Source organism: Delphinapterus leucas, chromosome 6 (assembly GCF_059928025.1).
Source record: "Delphinapterus leucas isolate spDelLeu-1000000601 "Yukka" chromosome 6, BTC_Dleu_Yukka2, whole genome shotgun sequence".
NCBI classification, from domain to species: domain Eukaryota; kingdom Metazoa; phylum Chordata; class Mammalia; order Artiodactyla; family Monodontidae; genus Delphinapterus; species Delphinapterus leucas.
In genome coordinates, this window is record NC_143134.1 from 119,061,772 (window position 1) to 119,083,045 (window position 21,274).

A 21,274-nucleotide genomic window follows, 5' to 3' on the forward strand; every position below is an offset into this window, starting at 1 on the left:
CATTACTCTGAATTCTTTTTCAGGTAGATTGCCTATTTCCTCTTCATTTATTTGGTCTTGTAGGTTTTTACCTTGCTCCTTCATCTGTGACATATTTTTTTGCCATCTCTTTTTTTTTTTTTTTTTTAATGAGTGGGATTGTGTTCCTGTCTTACTGATTGTTTGGCCTGAGGCTTCCAGCACTGGAGTTTGTAGGCTATTGGGTAGAGCTGGGTCTTGGTGCTGAGATGAGGTACTCCGTGAGACCTCACTCCGATGAATAGTCCCTGGGGTCTGAGGTTCTCTGTTAGTCTAGTGGTTCGGATTTGGAGCTCCTACCGCAGGAGCTTCAGCCGACCTGGGCTTGTGAACCAAGGTTCTGCAAGCTGCCTGGGGCGGCAAAAAAACCCCACAACAATAACAAAGTGAAAAATAAAATTAGACTAGGAAACTAACAGATATGTTAGGAAGAATATGAAAATAAAAATATAGATGAATCAACAACTGGAAGGTACATCAGTACCACAATAGTAAAAAAGAGGAGGAGGGAAAAGAAAAAAAAAAAAGAAAAAAAGGGGGGGAAGGCCTTAGCTGTGGAGGGCGGGGCCTAAACAAGGGTGAGGTTTGGGTGGTGGGCGGGGCCAATGCTCAGGATCTGGAAAAGGCCCTGGGGGCTGTAGGGGGGTGGAACTTAGGCTCAAGGAACAGAAGGGGCCCAGGCGTTCCCCCCACCCCTGGTCTCAGAGGGCAGGGGACCTCACCTGGGAGCCCAGCAGGCTTCCTGGGCTTGAGTGGGTGGGGCGATCACCCTCTGCTCCTCTCCCTCTCCTCCTGGAAGGCCCCTCCAACGTGCCTCTCCTATTCTCCCCCCGGCCTCCTTCCTATGCCCCCAAGGACCCACGTGGCCTGGAGGGGGCCTTGGAGGGCAGGGGACCGGCCTGGGAGCTCAGCAACCTCCTCGGCCTGAGTGGGCAGGGCAGTCGCCCTCTGCTCCTCTCCCACTCCGCCTGGATGGCCCCTCCCACCTGCCTCTCCTGATCTCCCCAGCCTCCCTCCTATGCCTATTTCATTCTTGTTAAAGGCTGAGTAATATTCCATTGTATATATGTACCACATCCTCTTTACCCATTCTCTGTCGATGGACATTTAGGTTGTTTCCATGTCTTGGCTATCGTAAACAAAGCTACAGTGAACACTGGGGTGCGTGATCTTTTCGAACCATGTTTTTCTCTGGATATATGCCCAGGAGTGGGATTGCAGCATCATATGGCAGCTCTATTTTCAGTTTTTTAAAGGAACCTTCATACTGTTCTCCGTAGTGGCTGCACCAATTTACATTCCCACCAACAGTGTAGGAGGGTTCCCTTTTCTCCACATCCTCTCCAGCGTTCACTGTTTGTGGAGTTTTTGATGATGGCCACTCTGACTTACACCGAGTGATTTTTGAATGCTAACCACCCATTATGTGCTTTGACGTATCATCAGATTTGAGTTGCTGACATTTTGTTTAGGAAGCCTGTTTTGAAGCTTCTCATAGTCTTATGTTTTTGCACAAGAAATCCTTTTTCATTGAAGAGACATTAGAAAATATGTTTAAAAAGAAAACCTCCATAAAAAAGTTTATTGAAAAAAGCCCTTCACATCTAACCCAGAAATAACCACTGTGAACATTTTGTGTCCAGAATGATTCAGAAAGAAAGAATGATTCAGAAAGAATTGAACACTTACAAAAACTTAATACTCAGTAACTAGGTCGCATAGGAACATATAATCAAACCAATTTATAAAGGAACTGTGACAGTTATTTCTATAATCTTCAAAATGTTCAGTATGCAGCTCTGGGTCCCACAGTGCATACTGATCTGTTGTCTGATTTTTCAGGGTCCCCCTTTTGTGAATTACCACCAGTGGCCTCATTGGCATATATATATATATACAGTTATATATATATATAACAGCTGCATATTTCCTCCAGGCCGTGGAAGAATGGTGCAAACATAAGTTCTTGCTGTATCCCCCCAAGGAAAAGTTGTACAGTGTAATTAATTTCTTTAAAGTGTGTGATTCTTTCTGAATTACCCTATTTGTTTTTGTCTTACAGTTTTCTATGAATATATATGTATATATATTTCCTCAACAACGAGTTCATAACCATACGCTCTTGGCTGTGTTTTTTGGTTTTTGGTTTGTTTGTTTTTTAAAGGAACAACTTGTAGGAGCCATTTTTTTCTTTTGGAGACTCAACACTAAGAAAAGAGATTTTGAATGTGTTTTACCCAACTTGGCTTCACATCCTGTTGTGTCTACACTGGCTTTCCATAACACAATTTATGTAGGCATATATCTTACCCTCACCAGCAACGTGTCGGCCAACACGATGTAACTTTATTTCCATGACAAGTTTTTCGGGGTGACAAGATCCACTTTTCTATAGCTCCTCCCGAAAATTGCCGTACCATTTTTCTCAGGCCTTCCTAGATCCTGCCTGAGAGTAATTATATCCAATTTGTGTTCCATCGTTTTTGCGATTTATTTGCCTCCTCAGATTCCTGATGGATCATAATTCTTAGATAAATTACGGTTATATAATTCACTGAATTATTCAGGAACTGAGATCATGCATATTTTTTGCGTCACTAAATGTTGTTTGAGATCATCATTTTTAATAGCCGCATAGTAGACCGTTTATGGTTGGACCAGACCTTAACCAGTCTTATGGTGTGGGGCACTTAGGCTGTTGGAAATTTGAGAGTGGATGAAAACAATTTTTATTATGGGAACAGTCGCATGCAATAGTAGAGAGAATATGTAACTCCGTGTACCCATCTCCCAGCTTCAGAATCACCGCCGCCTATACCCTCCCCCACACAGCCCCGACACTGGCTTGTTTTGAAGCAAATTCGAGACATCGTATCATTTCATACGTAAATATTTCAAAATGTATTTCTAAAAGATAACGATTCTTTAAAAAAAAATCCATAATACCCAAAACACCAATAATTCCTTAATACGCTCTCATCTCAGCACTTACATTCCACTTTCCTGTCTCACAATTTTTTTCACTTTGTTTATTGGAATCTGAATCTGAATGAAGTCCATAGATAGCAAGTGGTTGATAGGTGTACGTTTATTTTAGTCTCTAAGTTGTCCCCCTTCCCTTTTCCTTCTTGCCATTTGCTGAGAAGAGCATTGTGTACAGCGCCCCGGGGTGCTGTTAACAGGCTCTCCTCTTTCTTGTTCTTCCTGGAAATGGCAGTTAGATCTGCAGGCTGGCTTGGCATTGGGTTTGGTCCACTTTGGGTGAGAACACCTCATGAGCGGGGTTGTGTGTGTCTGGCAGGTGCACGTGACCTCGGTGACATTAGCAGCTGTTTCTGATCGCCACCTCTGTCCATTCATTCATTGCGTGGTGCAAAATGGTGACGTCCTAAAGTTGTCTTTCCTTCTTCGTCATTGGCTAGATTACTTTTACAAAGGGAAACTTCCCCTCATCCCCTCGGTGGTTACCCTGAGGCTTGGTTTTCATAGGGAAGGCATGATGGGTACTTGATTCTTTATCAGTTTTCAAAACAAGTTGGATTTCTAAAATCCTTAGAGGTGACCAATGACGTTTTTACAAAATATATGTGTAACTGTGAATTTAGGGATTTAAATGCATTTGGTGAGTTTCATCATGTTTGCAGTTCTTTTTTTTTTTCTTGTTTTTACATTTTTTTTGGCCACGCCACACAGCTTATGGGATTTTAGTTCTCCAACCATGGATCGAACCCCAGGCCTTGGCAGTGAGAGCTTGGAGTCCTAACCACTGGACCGCCAGGGAATTCCCTTAACTTGCAGATACAATAATGCAAGTCACAGGGGTTCACAGATCACTGCGGAAGGCAAAGCATGTGATTGGAGACCCAGCTGAACCTCCAGGGTCTGGCAGGGGACCTGGAAGGCTGAGAGGACCCAGGCCTCTCTCTTGGGTGCTCTGGCCTTCCTCTGGGTGGCTGCTCCATACTCTCTCTCCCTCGGCACCTGCACCGTAATGGCCCCCCCAATTCTGGTCCTGCAGGGCCTTCCTACTCCCCCAGGGCCACCTCCACATAGATTCGGATTGGCGCAGATAATGTTTTTAAGTCATCTCCCCAAATCAGGAAAATGACCCCTTTGTATCAGACACCTACACCTGTCCAGTGGGGAGTGGGGACGTGAGATTTAAACACAGGGTTGGAGCAGGTTATGGGAAGGGTCTTTGGATGGCACAGACAGTAACAGACATAACTGTCCCCCAGGCTGCTGCTTTTTTAAAAAAATGTATTGAGGTGAAATTCACATAACATAAAATTAACTATCTTAAAGTGAACAATTCAGTGGCATTTAGTACATTCTAGAACCTTTGCCTCATTCCAAGATAAAACTCCATATCCCTTAAGCAGTTTCTCCCCCACCCCCACCCCTCAGTGAGCCTCTGGCAACCATACTTTGCTTTCTGTCTCTATTCTGGGTGTTTCATATAAATGGAATCATTTACTCTGTGACTTTTATCTTTTTATTTATTTTTTATTTTTTTAAAATTTAATTAATTAATTAATTTATTTATTTTTGGCTGCGTTGGGTCTTCGTTGCTGCACGCGGGCTTTCTCTAGTTGCAGCGAGCAGGGGCTACTCTTCGTTGCGGTGCGCGGGCTTCTCATTGCGGTGGCTTCTGTTTTTGCAGAGCGTGGGCTTCAGTAGTTGTGGCTTGTGGGCTCTAGAGCGCAGGCTCAGTAGTTGTGGCTCACGGGCTTAGTTGCTCCGCGGCATGTGGGATCTTCCCAGACCAGGGCTCGAACCCGTGTCCCCTGCATTGGCAGGTGGATTCTTAAGCACTGTGCCACCAGGGAAGCCCTATGTGACCGTTTATGTCTGGTTCTTTCACTTAGCATCACGTGGTCAAGTTTCATCTGTGTTGGGGCACGTACCAGTACTTCATTCGTTTGTATGGCTGAATAGTATTCCATTGTGTGGTTAGATCACATTTGTTTATCCATTCATCTGGGTCATTTCCACCTTTTGGCAATTGGGAATCATGGTGCTGTGAACATTGGTGTACATGGATTTGAGTACCTATTTTCCAGCTTTTAGAGTCCATCCCTGGGGTGTAATTGCTGGGTCATATAGTAACTATGTTTAATTTTCTGAGGAACTGCCAAACTTTTCCACAGTAGCTGTGTCATTTTATATTCCTCCCAGCCGTGGTCGAGGGTTCCAATTTCTTCACACCCTCACCAACACTTGTTAGTTTCAGGTTTTATCCTAGTGGGTGCAAAGTGGCGTCTCATTGTGGTTTTGATTTGTGTTTCCCTGATGACTAATTGTGCTGAGCATCTTTTCATGTGATTATTGGCCATTGCACACATTGTTCTTAATGGTTGCAAACTTTTTTATCCTATGGTTCTGTCCTTATTTATCCAACCTGTCCCCTGATAGTGGACACTGAGTTTGCTCCCTCCTTTTTGATTTTGCTATTACAGATGATACTGTCATAAACATTTATTTCTGTCTTTTTAACTTATTTTTTACTGAAGTATAGTTGATTTACAATGTCATGTTAATTTCTGCTGTACAGCAAAGTGATTCAGATACATATTTCTTTTTATATACATTCTTTTTCATATTCTTTTTCATTATGGTTTATCCCAGGAGATTGGATATAGTTCCCTGGGCTGTACAGTAGGACCTTGTTGTTTATCCATTCTATATGTAATAATTTGCATCTGCTAACCCCAAACTCCCAGTCCATCCCTCCCCCACCCCCCATAAACATTTATTTCTTAAGGATAAATAGTAAGCACCAAATGTGTGGACCGGAGGGCATGCACATTTTTAGGACTTGTGACATATAATGCCGCCTGGTCCTCTAGTTGACTGTCGCCTGCTCTGTGTCCCTGGCAGCCAGCTCTGAACCCGCCCCGCCTCCCTGTGTCTTCCAGATGCCTGGGAGCCACTCACCTCCTCCCGTGCCCTGAGGCCACCTCCGCCCCCACCACCCTCGTGTGTCCACCCAGCCTTTCTCCGCATCCACGCCCCACCGGGCTGCCCTGGAACCGTGAGGCCCGGCTCTCCTCCACCCACCCCGCACCCACCCGTCGCCTGAAGCCACCGGCTCCAATTGCCACCAACTTCTGCTTGTCCAGAAAACGACAGTACAGATGGGAAAAGGCTCCAGCCCTCTGCAAAACCAAGGACTCGGCTGCTTCGCAGGCGGCCTCTCGGTCCCTCCTGCTCTCCTGCGTGTGTGCTTTCGTTCTTTATTTCAAACAGACATTGAAAAAGAAAAAAAAACAAAACTACCTTCTGTCCTAGAAGATTCAGACTGACAGATGGGGAGAAGGCCTCGGGGACGTCAAAGAACTCTGCCTCCTGCCTTGACCTTGGCAGCGGGAGAGGCCACGGGAGTCACGGCCTCGGCCACGGGGGGTCGGGGCGTGGGGGGCCTACCTGCCCATCGTGATTTGGCGCCCCATCCTCGAGCAGCAAGACCACCTGCGCGGCTAGGATGATTAATTACAATGTTGATGATTTTTTTTGTGATAACAATATTGTGCTTTTTGTGGGGAAAGTGAGGTTTTTTTTTTTATATACATATATAATTGATACCTTTTATTTATTGGTTGGTAACTGTTGCTGCTGCCTCGTGTGTCTGATGCTCCCAGGGATGCGGGGCCCACCGTTTACACGTGCACGCCCTCGCCCACCTGCCCAGGCGCTTGGGAGGATGGTGGCCTGCAGCGGCCAAGAAGCCAAAAATCTTTTTTTTTTTTTTTTTCCAGATACTGTGCTCGATGTTTGGAGAGGGGAAAGGTGGGCTTCTTAAATGGCTAATGCACTGTTCCCTCCAGCTCGAATGCCTCCCTCCTGGATCTCTTTTCTCTGCTGCCGGTCCACACATCTCTCGGTCCTGTATCCTCCTCTGGGTCCATAACCTCTTTTCTGAGGACAAACAGGGGACATCTTCCGGTTTCTCAGTTCTTGCTTTGGTGTTCGCAGCGCCATGGGGAGTGGCGAGGCTTGTGCTGAGACTGGGATCCAGGAAGGGGCGGAGGTGGACCGAGAATCTAAGGAGAGAAGGAGGAGGGAGTGAGCAGATGTAAAGTCTGCCTCTCCCTCCTTGGTGGGTTTTGAGAATAGCCGCTCACCCTGCTTTCCTGCCTCGTCCAGCGGACCACAGTATCTTTCCCTCTTTTAGCTGAAAGGCCGGAAGGGAGCGGGGGAGAGAGAAGGGCCGCAGGCAATCCCATTCAGGTGGCTTCTTGGGCTGTGGCCCACATGTGCTCACAGGAAGTTTCTAGCTCTGCCTGCCACTGAGACAGGGCAGGCCCACAACTGTCACCAGGAAAGTCAGATGACCTTGGACCAGAAGGCAGGATCCTGAGGCTGTGGCCCTTGCTCCGTGACTGTGGTCTCCCCCACCCTCTGTGGGCCCCAGCTCCCCCTGCTGCGGATCCGGGAGGCCTGGGCTGGGGGATCCGGAGGCTTCCCTTCGTGCTGATGCTGTCTAATTCTAAGCTTGGGTTTCCTGCAGTTGGTGATTCTGCGGTCTGTGTCTAAGTTTACAGACCCCAGCAGACACGGGGACTACCTGAGTCACTCTCTGTCTCTTAGCACAGTCTTCAGGGACACAGCAGCCACTGTTCGTGGTGCATGTGTTCGGATGACACACCCTGTCCCTCCCCGCAGAGCTTCCTGGTCCCTCCTGGACTCTTGAGCTATCTTTCAGGCCCAGAACTAGTCCTCGCCCAGGGAAGGCTTCTGGGTGAGAAGCAGCCTCCCAGACTGTTTAGGGCCAGGCCGGAATCGAGAATCCCTGCTTCTTCTTTGCGAAGTCAGCAGCCTATCACCTCCTGACTTATCCCGGCCAGTGGAGGGGAGGAGCTGACCCTCGGCCCCCGCTTTAAATTGCCCTTGGCGCCCACTTTGCACTTTCCCAGGAGGCCAGAGCTTCTCCTGCTCTTTAACTCTCACAGCAGACCCCCCGCCAGAGAGCGGCTCCGCCAGCGTGGTACTTGCGTGTCCGCTCCCGCAGGCTGGACCGCTTGGCCAGCCTCTGTCTCTCCTTCCTTGCATCTGCCAGCCCTCTGGCTGCCCTCTCTCTCTGCTGGAAGCCCCCCAGATCCTGCGGGGATAGGAGCAGTAGTTCCATTTTCACGGGTGACTTTGAAGCTTGGGCTCTTTGAGGCCCCTGCGGTCACCTTCCTGCTCAGGCCACTGGCCTAGGAGGCCCAGTACTCGCCACCAAATCCTGCAGTTCCTCAGCCTGGCTCTGACCTAGGACCCTAGGGCAGCAGGTGAACTTGGTGGCTTGGGGCTGGAGATGGGGAGAGCGGAGCCTTTCCCCAGGTGAAATGATTTCTCTGGCCTCCACCTAAGCCTCGATTTACCTCCGGTCCAGTGGGCCAGAGCTTTTGTGCAGCCTGTCCTGGAGCATCACGGGAAAGGGCTTGTGGCTAAGAATTATCCAAGGTTAAGCATGTGGGTCCCGCCCGCTGAGACATTGACTCCTAGGAGTCTAGGGAGATCTGTGTGCAAGGCTTTCCTCCCACCTCCTCACCGTTAGGCCTTTTGATTTGGAGCTACGCATGTGGCTTTTGACCTTAGCAGGCGGTACTGTGGACCCATGGGCCAAGGCACACCTTGGGTCCTTGCCCAGAGAAGTCCAGAGCTGCTGGAAGGGCCACGCCTCTTCCTGGCAGGGTGCTGGACACTGGCCATTTTTGCCCAAGGTTGCGGACAGGGACAATTCTGTCCCCTCCTCTCACCAGGCCTCTAGCTGCAGCACCCTTGGAACCCTGAGCAGCCCATGGGCCTCTCTCCCCAGCACCGTTTCCCACCCGAGGCCCAGCCCCATCAACTGCTGCTCCGGGGCTTCCAGACCAGCCAGAAGCCAGGCTCTTAGCCCTCGCTCCCCAGCCCAGGAGCAGGGGCCAGCCTCGGGCAGTCCGTCTGCAGCAGCCCTGGCCTCTTCCTCATAGAATCCGCTCCCCACTCTGCATTGATGGTACTTAGGAGAACGTCATGAGTTTCCAGTATTTAACCAGGCAACGTTTAGAATAACGTCGTTTAGAATAACGTCCAGGCAGATGTGTGTCCTCCTCTTCCCCTGAAATGCTTTTCATTTTGACAGCCAACTTCCTAGATGACAGATGCATCTGGGCTTTCGGGGACCCTGTCTCTTCTCTAGAGGGTTGGGGTGTGGGGTTCCTGGGCCCCCTGGGAAGATGCAGCCTCTCCCTGGGGAAAGCCCCACTGCTCACCTAGTGGAAAAGCTACCGGGTTCCCAGCGGTTTCAGCTTCTAAGGGATTGAGGGGAACGCGGGAGCGCCCCCTCGTGGCGATGATCGGTAAAGGCATTTGGGGGACCTGACCAGACAAATAGGTGATTTGAGAGGGAGGCCGCAGATGGGGAGGCGAGGGGGGGGGGGGCGGCGCTATGATCTCACCCAGACCCTGAGCTTCCAGCCCCACCTTATTGGCAGCATGTCTCCCAGACGCCCTTCTTCTAGGTCTACCCCAGAGATAGCAAGTGAATCAGCATAAGGGCAGCGTAATGGGAAGCCTTGCCCCCCGACCTTTTTTAATATCTGCGGAATAAACCCAATGGTTGATTTTTGGATGAATAAAAGGCTTTTGTCGAATACACAGCTGGTCCCATCTTCTGTCTTGGCATCTAGGCCTCTCAGGCTTTGTCTGCTCCCCGTGATTGGGACAAACGCAGAATCCCCTCCACCTCCACCCCGACTGCCCCCTGCCCAGGCTGTACATTTCTGTTCCCCGTGTGTCTTTGCCTTGACCCATGGCCCCAGGGAGGGCCACAGGCTCCCAGTCTGACTCAGTGACCAGCTTTCTCCGGGACTCTGGGCGAGTCACTTCTCACTGGGACTCAGTTTCTCCATCCGTCAGATGGGAGTGAGTCTCTGCTCAGCCCATGTCCCAGGGCCATTGTGGGGAGCAGCCATGAGCGGAATCATCAGAGCCTCGGCCGAGGTGAAAGGCCAGTGGGAGTCTGAATCGTCATGGTGCCCCCCGCCCAGAGCCAGCAGCTTTGGAAAGGAATTTGGGCAACTCTTACCAAAAAAAAAAAAAAGCAATGTTTCCTGGGTGGTGATTTTCTGTTTGCCTTCCCGGTCCCTCTGAGCCTCTTTTGGGGTGTTGTTCTGTCTGAATCTGCTGGTGTGTGTCTCTGGGGGAGGGGCAGGCCCCGGGGTGGACAGGGGCCACGTAGCACGCCCAGGCCTCCTCCCGTGCTCTCGTTGTATGTCGTCCTTGTCACGCCAATTAAACACGCTTCCTCACTTGTCTTTGCCTTCCTTGTGTGGACCTGTTGCTTTGTCTGTTTCTTTTTTGTTTCATTTTAGGTTTCTTCTTCCTCCTGTGACACCATTTCTCTTGCTTTGGGTGTTGTCTGCCCAGCTTCCCCAAGAGAAAGAATGTGCAGAGTGAGAACCTTGGGTGTAATGATTAAACCAGAACATTTTCAGGAGTGTTTCTGGGAAGCCAAGAGTTCAGCAGAGTGAATCCCCACGCCACCCCATGTATCATTCCCAGCATTTCCATTCCTTCCTGTTTCATCTCTTGGGGGTTCTCTAAAGGTTTAATAATGTTTGAAAACATGGGCCTAGACTAGTGCTTCTCAGAACTGAGCATTGTAGAATCACCTGGGGGCTTGTTAAAACCCAGACTGCCACCTGCAGAGTTTCTGATTAGCTAGGTTTGGGCCGGGGCCTAGGAATGTTCATTTCTAACAAGTTACCAGGCCATGCCGATGCTGCTGATCTGGGACCACACTCTGGAAGGCCTGGGGAGCTGCTGACACTGAGGGACATCCAGCTGGGTTCTAATTTGTTTTGTTTTGTTTTGTTTTGCCACAGCACGTGGCTTGCAGGATCTTAGTTCCAGGGATCGAACCTGGGCCCTGGCAGTGAAAGAGCAGAGTCCTAACCACTGGACCGCCAGGGAATTCCCCAGCTGGGTTCTAAAGAGGAGCCCACCCTCCACTTGCCGGGGATTCAGGCTAATCATTACCTGCGCGTAACTTTTGCACCTGCCACGTGTCAGGCACTGAGGGCCCAGAGACTTGTCACTTACTGAGTGGAGGGGTGTTTCGGGAGGGGAGGTGGGTAGGTGAGTAGCTCCGATGGGGGCTCTCAGGAAGGCACCCCATGGTTTGGCTGTTGGAGTGGCTGCCCTCTGCCATGGTTCCCCTCGGCCTGGAACCTGGGATCTTGGAGGGACCTCCTCTTTCCCCTCTAGTTAAGTGACCAAATGTTTGCTCAACATGCATGGCGTGGGCCCCCCACGTGCCAGGTGTTTGGGGGAGGGAGATCAAAGGAGGTGACAGTCTTTGCCTTCTAGGAGCTTTTGCTGAGGAAACGTTAATTAGGAGAACAACAAAAGGCGATGTCGCGTCAAGAGCGTAACTGCTGGCTAGAAATATGTTACCGCTCTGGGCCAAGGGCCCTTGAAAGACACGCGAATGTGTCGGTTGATGAGATCAAGCAGCCAACATTAGAATGAGCCACCACCTGCAAAAACAGGTTGTGTTTCACAGTTGGTTTTGTGAAAGGGAGCGTCAGACCGACGCCACCTGGGAGACGAACCTGGAGGACCCACTTCAGGGCTGATGCAGCCACAGAGAAGAGGGTGCAAAGATGGCGCCTTCCATGGCCACGCCGGGCACCCAGCCTCCTGCCTCGCTCTGGCAGGGTCTGGAGCGAAGACGCTAGAACTCTGCCGGACACACGGGAGCGAATCAAAGGCAATGTGGGAAGGCAGTGTGGGACAGTGGTTACGGCTATAGGTTCTGGAATTAGACCTGGCTCTCAGCAGCCTCCACCACTTGACATTGGGCACGAGTTGTAACTGACAGGGTTTTCTGGTAAAAACGTGGACTCCAGTTAGAGGCAGGTGATGACTCCACAGCCCTCCCCAACAACCTTACCACCAGATGGAAAGTTACAGCAAAAGCAGGTCTTAGGTCAAATTCTGCCAAATGCCCAAATATTTACTAGGAAGCAAGTGCAAAGGTACAAAAGACTTGTCTGTCCAGCGAGTGGGGAGACCCAGGACCCCAGGGACCCCAGAGCACAGCCTCTGGCTGTGGGCTCTCTTCCCAGTCGGTACAAAGATGCAAGTTCCCGGGAATCTTTCTAGCTATCATTTATCTCCATCACCTCACACTTCTCCTATGAAAAATGACTTCTGCCATCCTTTTGTAAAGGAATCAACTCTGTGCTATAGGTTTTCATAACAATACATATTAAAAATGCTAATGTGACCCCTTCCGGAGAGCGGATTCCTGACCAGGGTATTTTGTATACTAAGGGAGGTGGGGACCGGAGGTAACTGACACGCACGCGTGTCAATTCCACGATTCCCCCGAAGCACTGAAAGTCAGTGCGTGCTCGGCAGCACACCCTTTCTGGGAAGCCTAGGATCTGGCTCAAAGGGCTGATGTGAAGGTAGCTGGGGCAATGATTCCAGAGTATGGTGAGCTCTCAGTGGGTGTTAACTGTCACTGGAGGTGGCTCTGGTCTTTCCCAGGCAGTCTTGGGAGGTGTCTACAAGGACGTGGTTCAGAGCCCCTGCTTCTGTGGGCGCATGATGGGTCATAGTCTCTTGTTCTGGGTAAGGTTGCAGTCCGCACTGACCTCTCCCTGGCCCAGCCTACCTTGGGCAGCTTACTGTGGGATGAGGCCCTAACGAAGGCACAGATCTGGCCACTTCCTTCCTATCTGGGCCTCCTGACTTACCAGGATGGCTCAGACTGGCTGCCGTTCTCTGGGTGTGTTATTAGCATGGCTGAACCCCCCAAGATGGGCCCATTTTTCCCCACTGCGAGCCTGCCACCCTGTCCCCCCTGCCTCCCCTGCCCTCCCAAAACCCCAAACTCATGTCTGCATGATAGAAAGCCTCTCCCTAAATCACACACCCCAGTGCCCGGATCAGGGCATCACCAGGCATGGAGAGGAGAGAAGAGTGGGTGGTGGGAGGGAGGGTGGGGAATGCAGTGGGGGGACCCCTGCCCTGATGTGGCTGCCCCCTCCCTGCCACCTTCCTGGTGGGCCCCCTGTAGCCTGCCCTGCCACTGGGGCACATCCCACTGTGACAGTGCCTGCCTCACGTCCAGGGACAGAAACGTTATATCCTCTGGTCCCCTGGGCTGGGGGAGCCTGGCCAGGGCAGTGGCAGGAAAAGGGCTTTGAAGGTCTCCTGAGTTTAGGAAAAGTGAGCTCGCATAGGTATGGTAGACTCCTCTGCTTATCCCATACCCTTTACCCCGCTTTAGCTGTGCACCGGGCTGCATGGACAAAAGGACTACATTTCCCAGCCTCCCTTGGAGCTGAGTGTGGCCACATGACTCAGTTCCTACCAATGGGATGAGAGTGATGAACACAACTTCCCTTCCACTTCCCCCTTCCGGCTGGCTGGACCTTGGATTCCAAAACAGCTTCCCGGCAACCTGGGCCCCCGCCCCCACAAAGCGCCACACCAGCCCTGGACCGTTTACACTGGGATTGTCAGGAGGGAGTCAAATACCCTTCTAACACGGTTAAGCCATCTGGGGTCTCTGTGTCAACAGCCACATTTTTATTCCACCTAATATACTGAGTGATCCCACTGGGTCATTTTAAATGAGCTGATGTCACCTACAAATGTTTGCATCTGAACTCTCAATGTTTGCCAAAGTGATTTAGTAGAAACACCGTACAGTGCAACGTGCTCCCCATGTGGGCTCTTCTCACTCACGCCTTCCCATCCTCCTCTTCCTTTTTCCTCTTCCTTTCCTGCTGTGCCCTCCTCTATGGGCTCAGGGGACTGGGGGTCCCAGTGGGAAGGACTCTTGGGGGAAGGGCTTTCTTTTGCTGAAGGACTAGGGATGCAGGGGGCGGGGCAGAGGCTCCCCTTGAGCCAGGAGGCCCTGTAAGACTTGGCTAGTTGGGTTTTCCCTGGGAAACCTCAGTGAGGGTGGATACTGTGAAGGCTGGCCTCGAATTGGGCACAGGAAAGACCTTGCCAGGGGTTTTAAGATGGGGGGATGGGGACCAGACCTCCACACAGTCTATTCAAACTCCCACCTCAGAAACTGGGCCCTTTCCCCAGAGAAGTAGTCATCACAGAAGCAGATCTTAGAGGTGACAGATGTGATGAAAACCGCTTTCAGGAATTTCCTGGCAGTCCAGTGGTTAGGACTTGGTGCTTTCACTGCCGGGGCCTGGGTTCGATCGCTGGTGGGGGAACTAAGATTCCGCAAGCCGCGAGGCATGGCAAAAAAGCCCACCCCAAAACAAACCAAAAAACCCACAACAGCAACAACAAAAAACAACCAGTAAAACGGCTTTGTTTAGAGACCAGGGAGGAATGGTGGAGAATTGCCATCTGACCGAGGGGGTCTCATTTTAGTCTCTGGACTGTTGGATGTCCTAGAGGTGAGGGGAAGTCTGTGATATTGTGGAAGGCCCACTTTAATTTTTGAGGACCCTGAAGACCCAATTAATATGCTATGTATCCAAAGGCCTTCTTGCTTTAGAAGGAGATTTGTGCAACGTCAGAGGCCAGAGCCAGGACCTGGGGTGAGGGTGCAATGGGCCGGCCTGGGAGCGGAAGGGAGGGGCTCCCCGTCGCTGGGAGGGAATCATCATCGTCGTCAGCAGAAACCTCCAGCCTACTCTGAAATCTGAATTCTACACCAAAGCGCATGCCTCAAACCAACTAACCCAGTGCTGGCTGTTTTCTCGGTGATTTCCAGGCAGCAGCCTAAGGCTAACTGGAGTCCTTCCTGGCTCCTGCAGGGATGAACCAGAGCCCAGTATGTGTACGCTGTGTGGCCACAATGTCAGGCCATGGCCTTTGATGAACGTGCTGGTGGCTCAAGAAGCAGGACCCACCCCAGAAGATCATGAACCCCAGCCACAGGTGGGCAATGCCAACCAAAAGCCCCGCGATAGGGGGGTGTTGAGCCTTCTTCCCCACGTGCAGCCACCAGAGGGCCTCCTGCAGGAGAAGGAATGGCAGGATCTAGATGGGGAGGAGGTGGGGGCAGGGCATCACGGGCAGGAAAGAGCAGGTGCAAAGGTGCGGAGGTAGGATGATAGGAGAGAGCCACGTGGGGGAAGGGAGGAATGCACGTGGAGCTAGTGGCCACTGCCTCTGTGTCAGTGAAGTATCAGAGTTTTGCAGAATGTGTATTTCCCCAGAAAGAGGGGACTCAGGCCACGTTCCAGGAGTCGGTATCAGCACAGGCCTGGGCAGTCTGAGCTTATCACCCTCTTTCTGTGCTCCTAGGGAAGGCTGGCTTCAGGGCTCCTCTCTGGAACTTGCCCATTCCGGTAGCAAAGTAATCCTAACACTGTAGAGCATGATAAAGATAACAGCAACCCTGAACTGTTTGCTAGGGTCTCAGGCATCATCTCATTTACTCCTTACGGCAGTGTCCCCTTGAGGCCAATCCTAGTATTACACCCCACATTTTTACACACAAGGCTATGGAGGCCCAGCGAGGAAGTGGCAGGTCCCATCTTCCAGTGTGTAAGGGGCTTCCAGGCTCCAATACAACTGTCTTGGCCAGAGGCAGGGTGTGGCGGGAGTAGCTTCTGTTAAATCCAGATGTGGGCAGTGGCTGGTTGCCTCTGGTCTCTCCCAGATGCTGCTGCTTGGGGAGGTGAGGTCTTCGGGGAAGGGGGCCTGCCCAGCTGGGGCACATCAGCGGCAGGGGCCTTGCATCTGGAGGGAGAAGCAGCTCAGAGGCAGGCTGGGGGAGATGAGGGGAGGGGGGCAGGGGCTGGGCCCAGGGAGGAGAGTCCCACAAACAACCTGCTGGGTGCTGGGGGCACCAGACCCTGAGAGTGCCCAAGCCTTAGAGCCCCTCTCTGGGCAGGAAAGCCAATCAGGCGTAACCTACAAGAGCAGGTGGGAGGGAGCGGGAGGGGTGCAGGAATGGAGGTGGCCAGCGGGGCAGGGTCCCAGGGTGCCTCCTGGGCGGGCCTGGAGCTGTCAAATGGGGTTGATCGAGGGACTCACCTTGCAGGGTGTTGTCGTTAGCGTCACATGATGGCGGGCAGGGAGAGCTTGGCTCCCCCTGCTGGGCTGGGCCACACACAGCTGCTGCTCCCCTTTAGCTCTGCCACCACTGCACCTGTGTGCTGTCCTTTTATACCCAATGGGGTAGCTACTGTCCTCATCCCCATTTTCAGATGAGGAAACTGAGTCCCAGAGAGGTTCAGTGGCTTCCCCAGAGTCACACAGCTAATACATAGAAGAGCAAGGATTTGAGGCTAGGTCTGCTGGACACAAAGCCATAGCCATCACTGCGATCCATCACTTTTGGCCTGGCGTCCTCTCTCTCGGGACGCCTGGAACTGGCACTTCCCAGAGTCTGGAATTTTCCACCAGGCCATAGGCTGAGTCCTCATGTGGAGAGATGTCACTTTCTTGATGCAAAGACGAGTCTGACCCTTGGCTCCCTGGTGCTGCTGGCCCCCAGCTGGGCATCCCTGGCAGGCTACTCCCTGCCCTGGATGCTGCAGGAAGAAATAGATGCGACAAGCCAGCCACTCCCATGACCCCCACCCTCACCCTCCTGGCTGGTCTTGGGACAGGGCAGGGAAGGGCTTCTTCCACAAGGAGGGGTCAGATGGACCATCGTGGCCCGGGGAGGCCTGGAGTTCCAGGGGCAGGGTGGGGCCTGGGAAAGCCCGCTCTCTTCGGTATTTTTTGGCTGGCTTCAAGACATCTCCAAGCCACCCCACTTGCTGTACCAGCTGGCTATAAATTAAACACTGCAGAGGAGGCGAGGGGTGAGGAAGGGTTTTCCTCTTCTCCCAAAGTTTCCCGTCTCATAATGTAGTTATGTTTTTTCCCTGGGTTCCAGTCCTGGCTACACCCCTACCAGCTGTGGGATCTGGGCTAATATTGACTGTGAACCTGACTGAGCCTCAGTTTTCTCATCTGTCAAGTGGGGATGAGAGAAGCCAGAAGCCCATTTCTCATAGGGCCGTCGGTGAGAATCAATAAAATGATGTGTCTGAAGCCCTTCTGTAAATGGAAGCAGTTAATATTATTGTTATTATCCAGTTCTCCCTGCCCCAAAGTTGCTGCCCTTTCGTTTGGTCCAATTTTGATCCAGCAATATGGCTCCTAGCTTCTGTTTCTCACTGCCCCAGCCACTGGAGAAACTGCACTCTAGATCCTGATCAGGGTCCGAGTCCAAGAGGAAAACACCCTTGAGTCAGGAGCTCATGCTGAGCCAGTCAGTAGCAGAGGCAGGCTCCCTCTGCGCTAACACTGCATCTGCCCTGCCTACAGATGCCCCTACAACTGCCCAGGGAGTTGTCTCTAGAGCATCTTAGAGCCCGAAATTCCTCGAGGTGGGAAAGGGATGTTTTGTGCAAACAGCAGGAGAAAGCCCCTGCCTCCCACTCAGGTGGGGCCCAGGTGTTCATGGTCAAAGCTGCCAAGCGCATCTAAGGAGGGGTTTAGACCTGACCTTGCCCTTGCTGCTCCTTGCCCCCCACTTTTCTGGAGCCGGGAGGATTCACAGGGAAGCTGGCCCCAGGGCCTGTGTTGAGTTTGCATCAAATTCAACCCTGCTCTTTGGCAGCCTCTGTTATGAGAATCGATTCTTGGAAATTCCCCAGATCGATACCCAGTGCAAAGTGGGCTGAGCTTCACTCGGGCCAGAGGAAAATTGAGAGGTTAGAAAGACGCAGGGGATGGAGAAGGATGATGAAATGTTCCCCATAAAGTGAAATGAAATGATTTATAACATGTCTCTATTACTTTACAAGTGGAAGGAGCTTCTCCAGGCAGCGCCAGCCAGGACACACAGCCACTTGCAGGGTGTCACCATAACAACGCCCTGGCCTCATGTCAACCGGAAGAGGTTCAGATCCAGTGGAAGCACTGACTGGTGACTCTGACCAGCTTCTGTCCCAAATCTCTGTGTGTGTGCGTGTGTTTTACAATTAAAAAAACAATATATTTAACACCCTGGTGCTGTGAGTGCGCTACAAAAATGAAAGACCAAACCAAATTATACCAGTGGAACGGGTTCAAATATTTAACAGATCCATACCAAAAACACAGGGGAAAAAAGATCTTTTTACTCCCATGAAGTTTGAGCATTACTTTCTGATGCTGTGTATTACTGACTACACATCGGCAGTTATTAACGGAGAGCGTAAACGCTCTAATTGTTTAGACATTAGGCAGCAACGTTGTTCCTCTCCTGAGTCATTTTTTCTCAAATCGAGGTAAATTTCGTGTAACATAAAGTTGACCATGAATCATTTTAACGCGTACGATTCAATGGCATTTAGTACATTCACGATGTCATGCGGCCGTCACCTCTGTCTAGTTCCAAGACACTTTCATCACCCAAAGAAGAAGCCCTGTTCCTATTAAGCAGTCACTCCCGTCGTCCCCTGTCTCCGGTCCTTGGCAGCCACGAGTCTGCTTTCTGTCTCTACGGCTTTGTCTCTTCTGTATGTTTCATGTAAATGGAATCATGCGGTATTTGTCCCTTTGGGTCAGGCTTCTTCCACTTGGCATGATGTTTTTGAGGTTCATCCACGTTGTAGCAGGTATCAGGACATCCTTCCTTTTGAGGTGCTCCCTACCCTTTAAGAGGGGGGTCACCAAGCCCATATAGATCCCTGGGAGAGAGGGAAGCTCCACTCCATAGTGGGTTTGACTAAGGACAGACCGTCCAAGTGGCTCCCGGGATCTGCCTCCCGGGGTCAGTGTGAGACTCATACAGCGATGCACAGAAACTTTGTACATAGAAAACACTCAACATTCCTTAATTTTGTATCTATGTGAGATGATGGATGTTCACTAAGCTTATCGTGGTAATCATTTCAGGATGTATGTAAGTCAAGTCATTATGCTATGTACCTTAAACTTATACAGTCCAGGGCTTCCCTGGTGGCGCAGTGGTTGAGAGTCCACCTGCCTATGCAGGGGACACGGGTTCGTGCCCCGGTCCGGGAGGATCCCACATGCCGCGGAGCGGCTGGGCCCGTGAGCCATGGCCGCTGAGCCTGCGCGTCCGGAGCCTGTGCTCCGCAGCGGGAGAGGCCACAACAGTGAGAGGCCCGCGTACCACGTAAAAACCCCAAAAAACAAAAAACTTATACAGTCCTGTATGTCAATTATATCTCAATAAAACTGGAAGAAAAAAAAAGAAAGAAAACCTCAACAAATGATATGATGATCCTCATTGCTATTCCTCCTCCAGGCAGACCTCCACAGGAAGCCCCACTAGTCAGAGGGTCTTTGACACGGTAAACTCTAAGGGCCAGAGGCTCAAGTCCCATCCTAGGAATTCTCCAGATCTAAAGGCTGAAGTTTTCTCTCTCTGGACTGTGCTGGATGTCACTGTTCACTTGTGCTTTAGTCGCTGTCTTAATTTCAGATCCCCCAGAAAAGGTTGTGAGTTAAGGATTCGAAGACAAGAGGTTTTTTGGGAGGTGATCCTAGGGAACTGAGGGCAACAACCTTGGAGGTGGGTATTATTATCCCCATTTTACAGACGAGAAAATAGAGGCTCAGAGAGGCTGAGTAAATGGCTATTAATATTATAAATGGACTCGATAGATTTTAAAATTGTATTTTTCTTTTTTTGTTTTTTAAAAAAATTTTATTGAAGTATAGTTGATTTACAATGTTGTGTTAATTTCTGCTGTACAGCAAAGTGACTCAGTTATACATATATATTCTTTTTCATATTCTTTCTCTTATGGTTTATCACAGGATATTGAACAGAGTTCCCTGTGCTATACAGTAGGACCCTGTTGTTTATCCATCCTATTTATACTAGTTTGCATTTGCTAATCCCAAGCTCCCAATCCTTCCCTTCCCCACCCTTCTCCCCCTTGGCAACCACAAGTCTGTTCTCTATGTCTGTGAGTCTGTTTCTGTTTCGTAGGTATGTTCACTTGTGTCGTATTTTAGATTCTACATATAAGTGATATCATATGGTATTTGTCTTTCTCTTTCTGACTTATCTTAGTACGATAATCTCTAGGTCCATCCATGTTGCTGCAAATGGCATTATTTCATTCTTTTTAATGGCTGAGTAGTATTCCATTGTATATATGTACCACATCTTCTTTATCCATTCACCTATTGATGGACATTTAGGTGGTTTCCATGTCTTGGCTACTACGAATAGTGCTGCTATGAACGTAGGTAAATTGTATTTTCTTAAAAACACCATTTTCATGGCCAGAAAGCATGTTGAAAATGTTCAACTTTATTTGTAAACCAAGAAAGGTAGACAAAAATAAGTATGAGACATTTTCATCTCCCATCTTGGTACAGATTTTCAAAATAACATTCAATAGTGGGGAGGGCAGAGGAGAGTAAAGACTTCCACCCGCTGCAGACAGAAGGATATATCGGTACAGACTTTTTGAGGGTAATTTACAATATGTATCAAAAGCCATAAATACATGCTCTCTTCAACTCAGAAACCTGCTTGTGGAAAATTTTCCATTGAAAATGATTATGGATATGTGCAAAAATTCAGCTACAATGTGCTCCCTGAGTGTGAATGAAAGTAATAGCCATGATCACCATTGCTTTGTTTGTGTTGAGAAAATGCAAAAAATGGAAATAAGGCAAAAATAGGGCTTGGCATCCTTTTAATGTCGTGGTAGAACATTTTCTAACAAGCCCAGTGAGGGTCAACTGATTCTCTCAGGAGTCGTAACTTCCTCCGACTTTCTAATCGCCATCAATTAAGGATCAGATCTTTTACAACTCTGTGAAGTTAGAGGGTAATTTGTAGAGAACTGATTAGGTGCAAAGGTTTTCTTTTCTGCCAGGTTAGAAAATAACCTCAAAGATGATCCCAGTGCTGTATCTAATTTAGCAATCTATATCCACGTTCTTTCTTGCAGCAGCTATATACAACCCCAATCTGTTTCACTCTGCCGATTCCCTTGCTAATGGACTTGGCCACGCAGCACTATTTATTTGTACAAGAAGTTTCATCATTTTGAAAAATTTGCCTCCACATATGTAATATTAAAGACAGGACACAACATACATATCTAATTATAGGGCATTGGCTAAACAGGTTATGGTATACTCATGGTCCAATGGATTACAAAGCAGCCACCAAAAATCCGGTTGTAGAAGACCCTTTCATGACATACTGTTAGTAAAAAAGAAGATTCCAGAACTATAGACACGGGATGATGTCATTCTTGTTAAAAACAAGGTTCTATGGACAGAATGTTTGTGTCCCCCACCCCCCCAAATTCATATG

The 21,274-nt window shown here is 49.9% G+C and overlaps 1 protein-coding gene across 2 annotated transcripts in view; it reads left to right on the plus strand.

Moving 5' to 3' along the window:
* NCS1 (neuronal calcium sensor 1) overlaps positions 1 to 9,642 on the plus strand; it is a 60,933-nt gene extending 51,291 nt beyond the window's left edge. The window contains exon 8 of one of the 2 annotated variants that reach the window (XM_022578451.3): positions 5,937 to 6,048. Coding sequence is in view for 1 of the 2 variants with exons in the window: in XM_089913869.1 (XP_089769995.1) it covers positions 5,937 to 6,309 (373 nt within the window). In the remaining variant the exon portion in view is untranslated. Of the gene's footprint in view, positions 1 to 5,936 lie in introns of both variants that reach the window. The other variant, XM_089913869.1, reaches the window with a different exon arrangement.
* Positions 9,643 to 21,274: the final 11,632 nt, after the last annotated feature.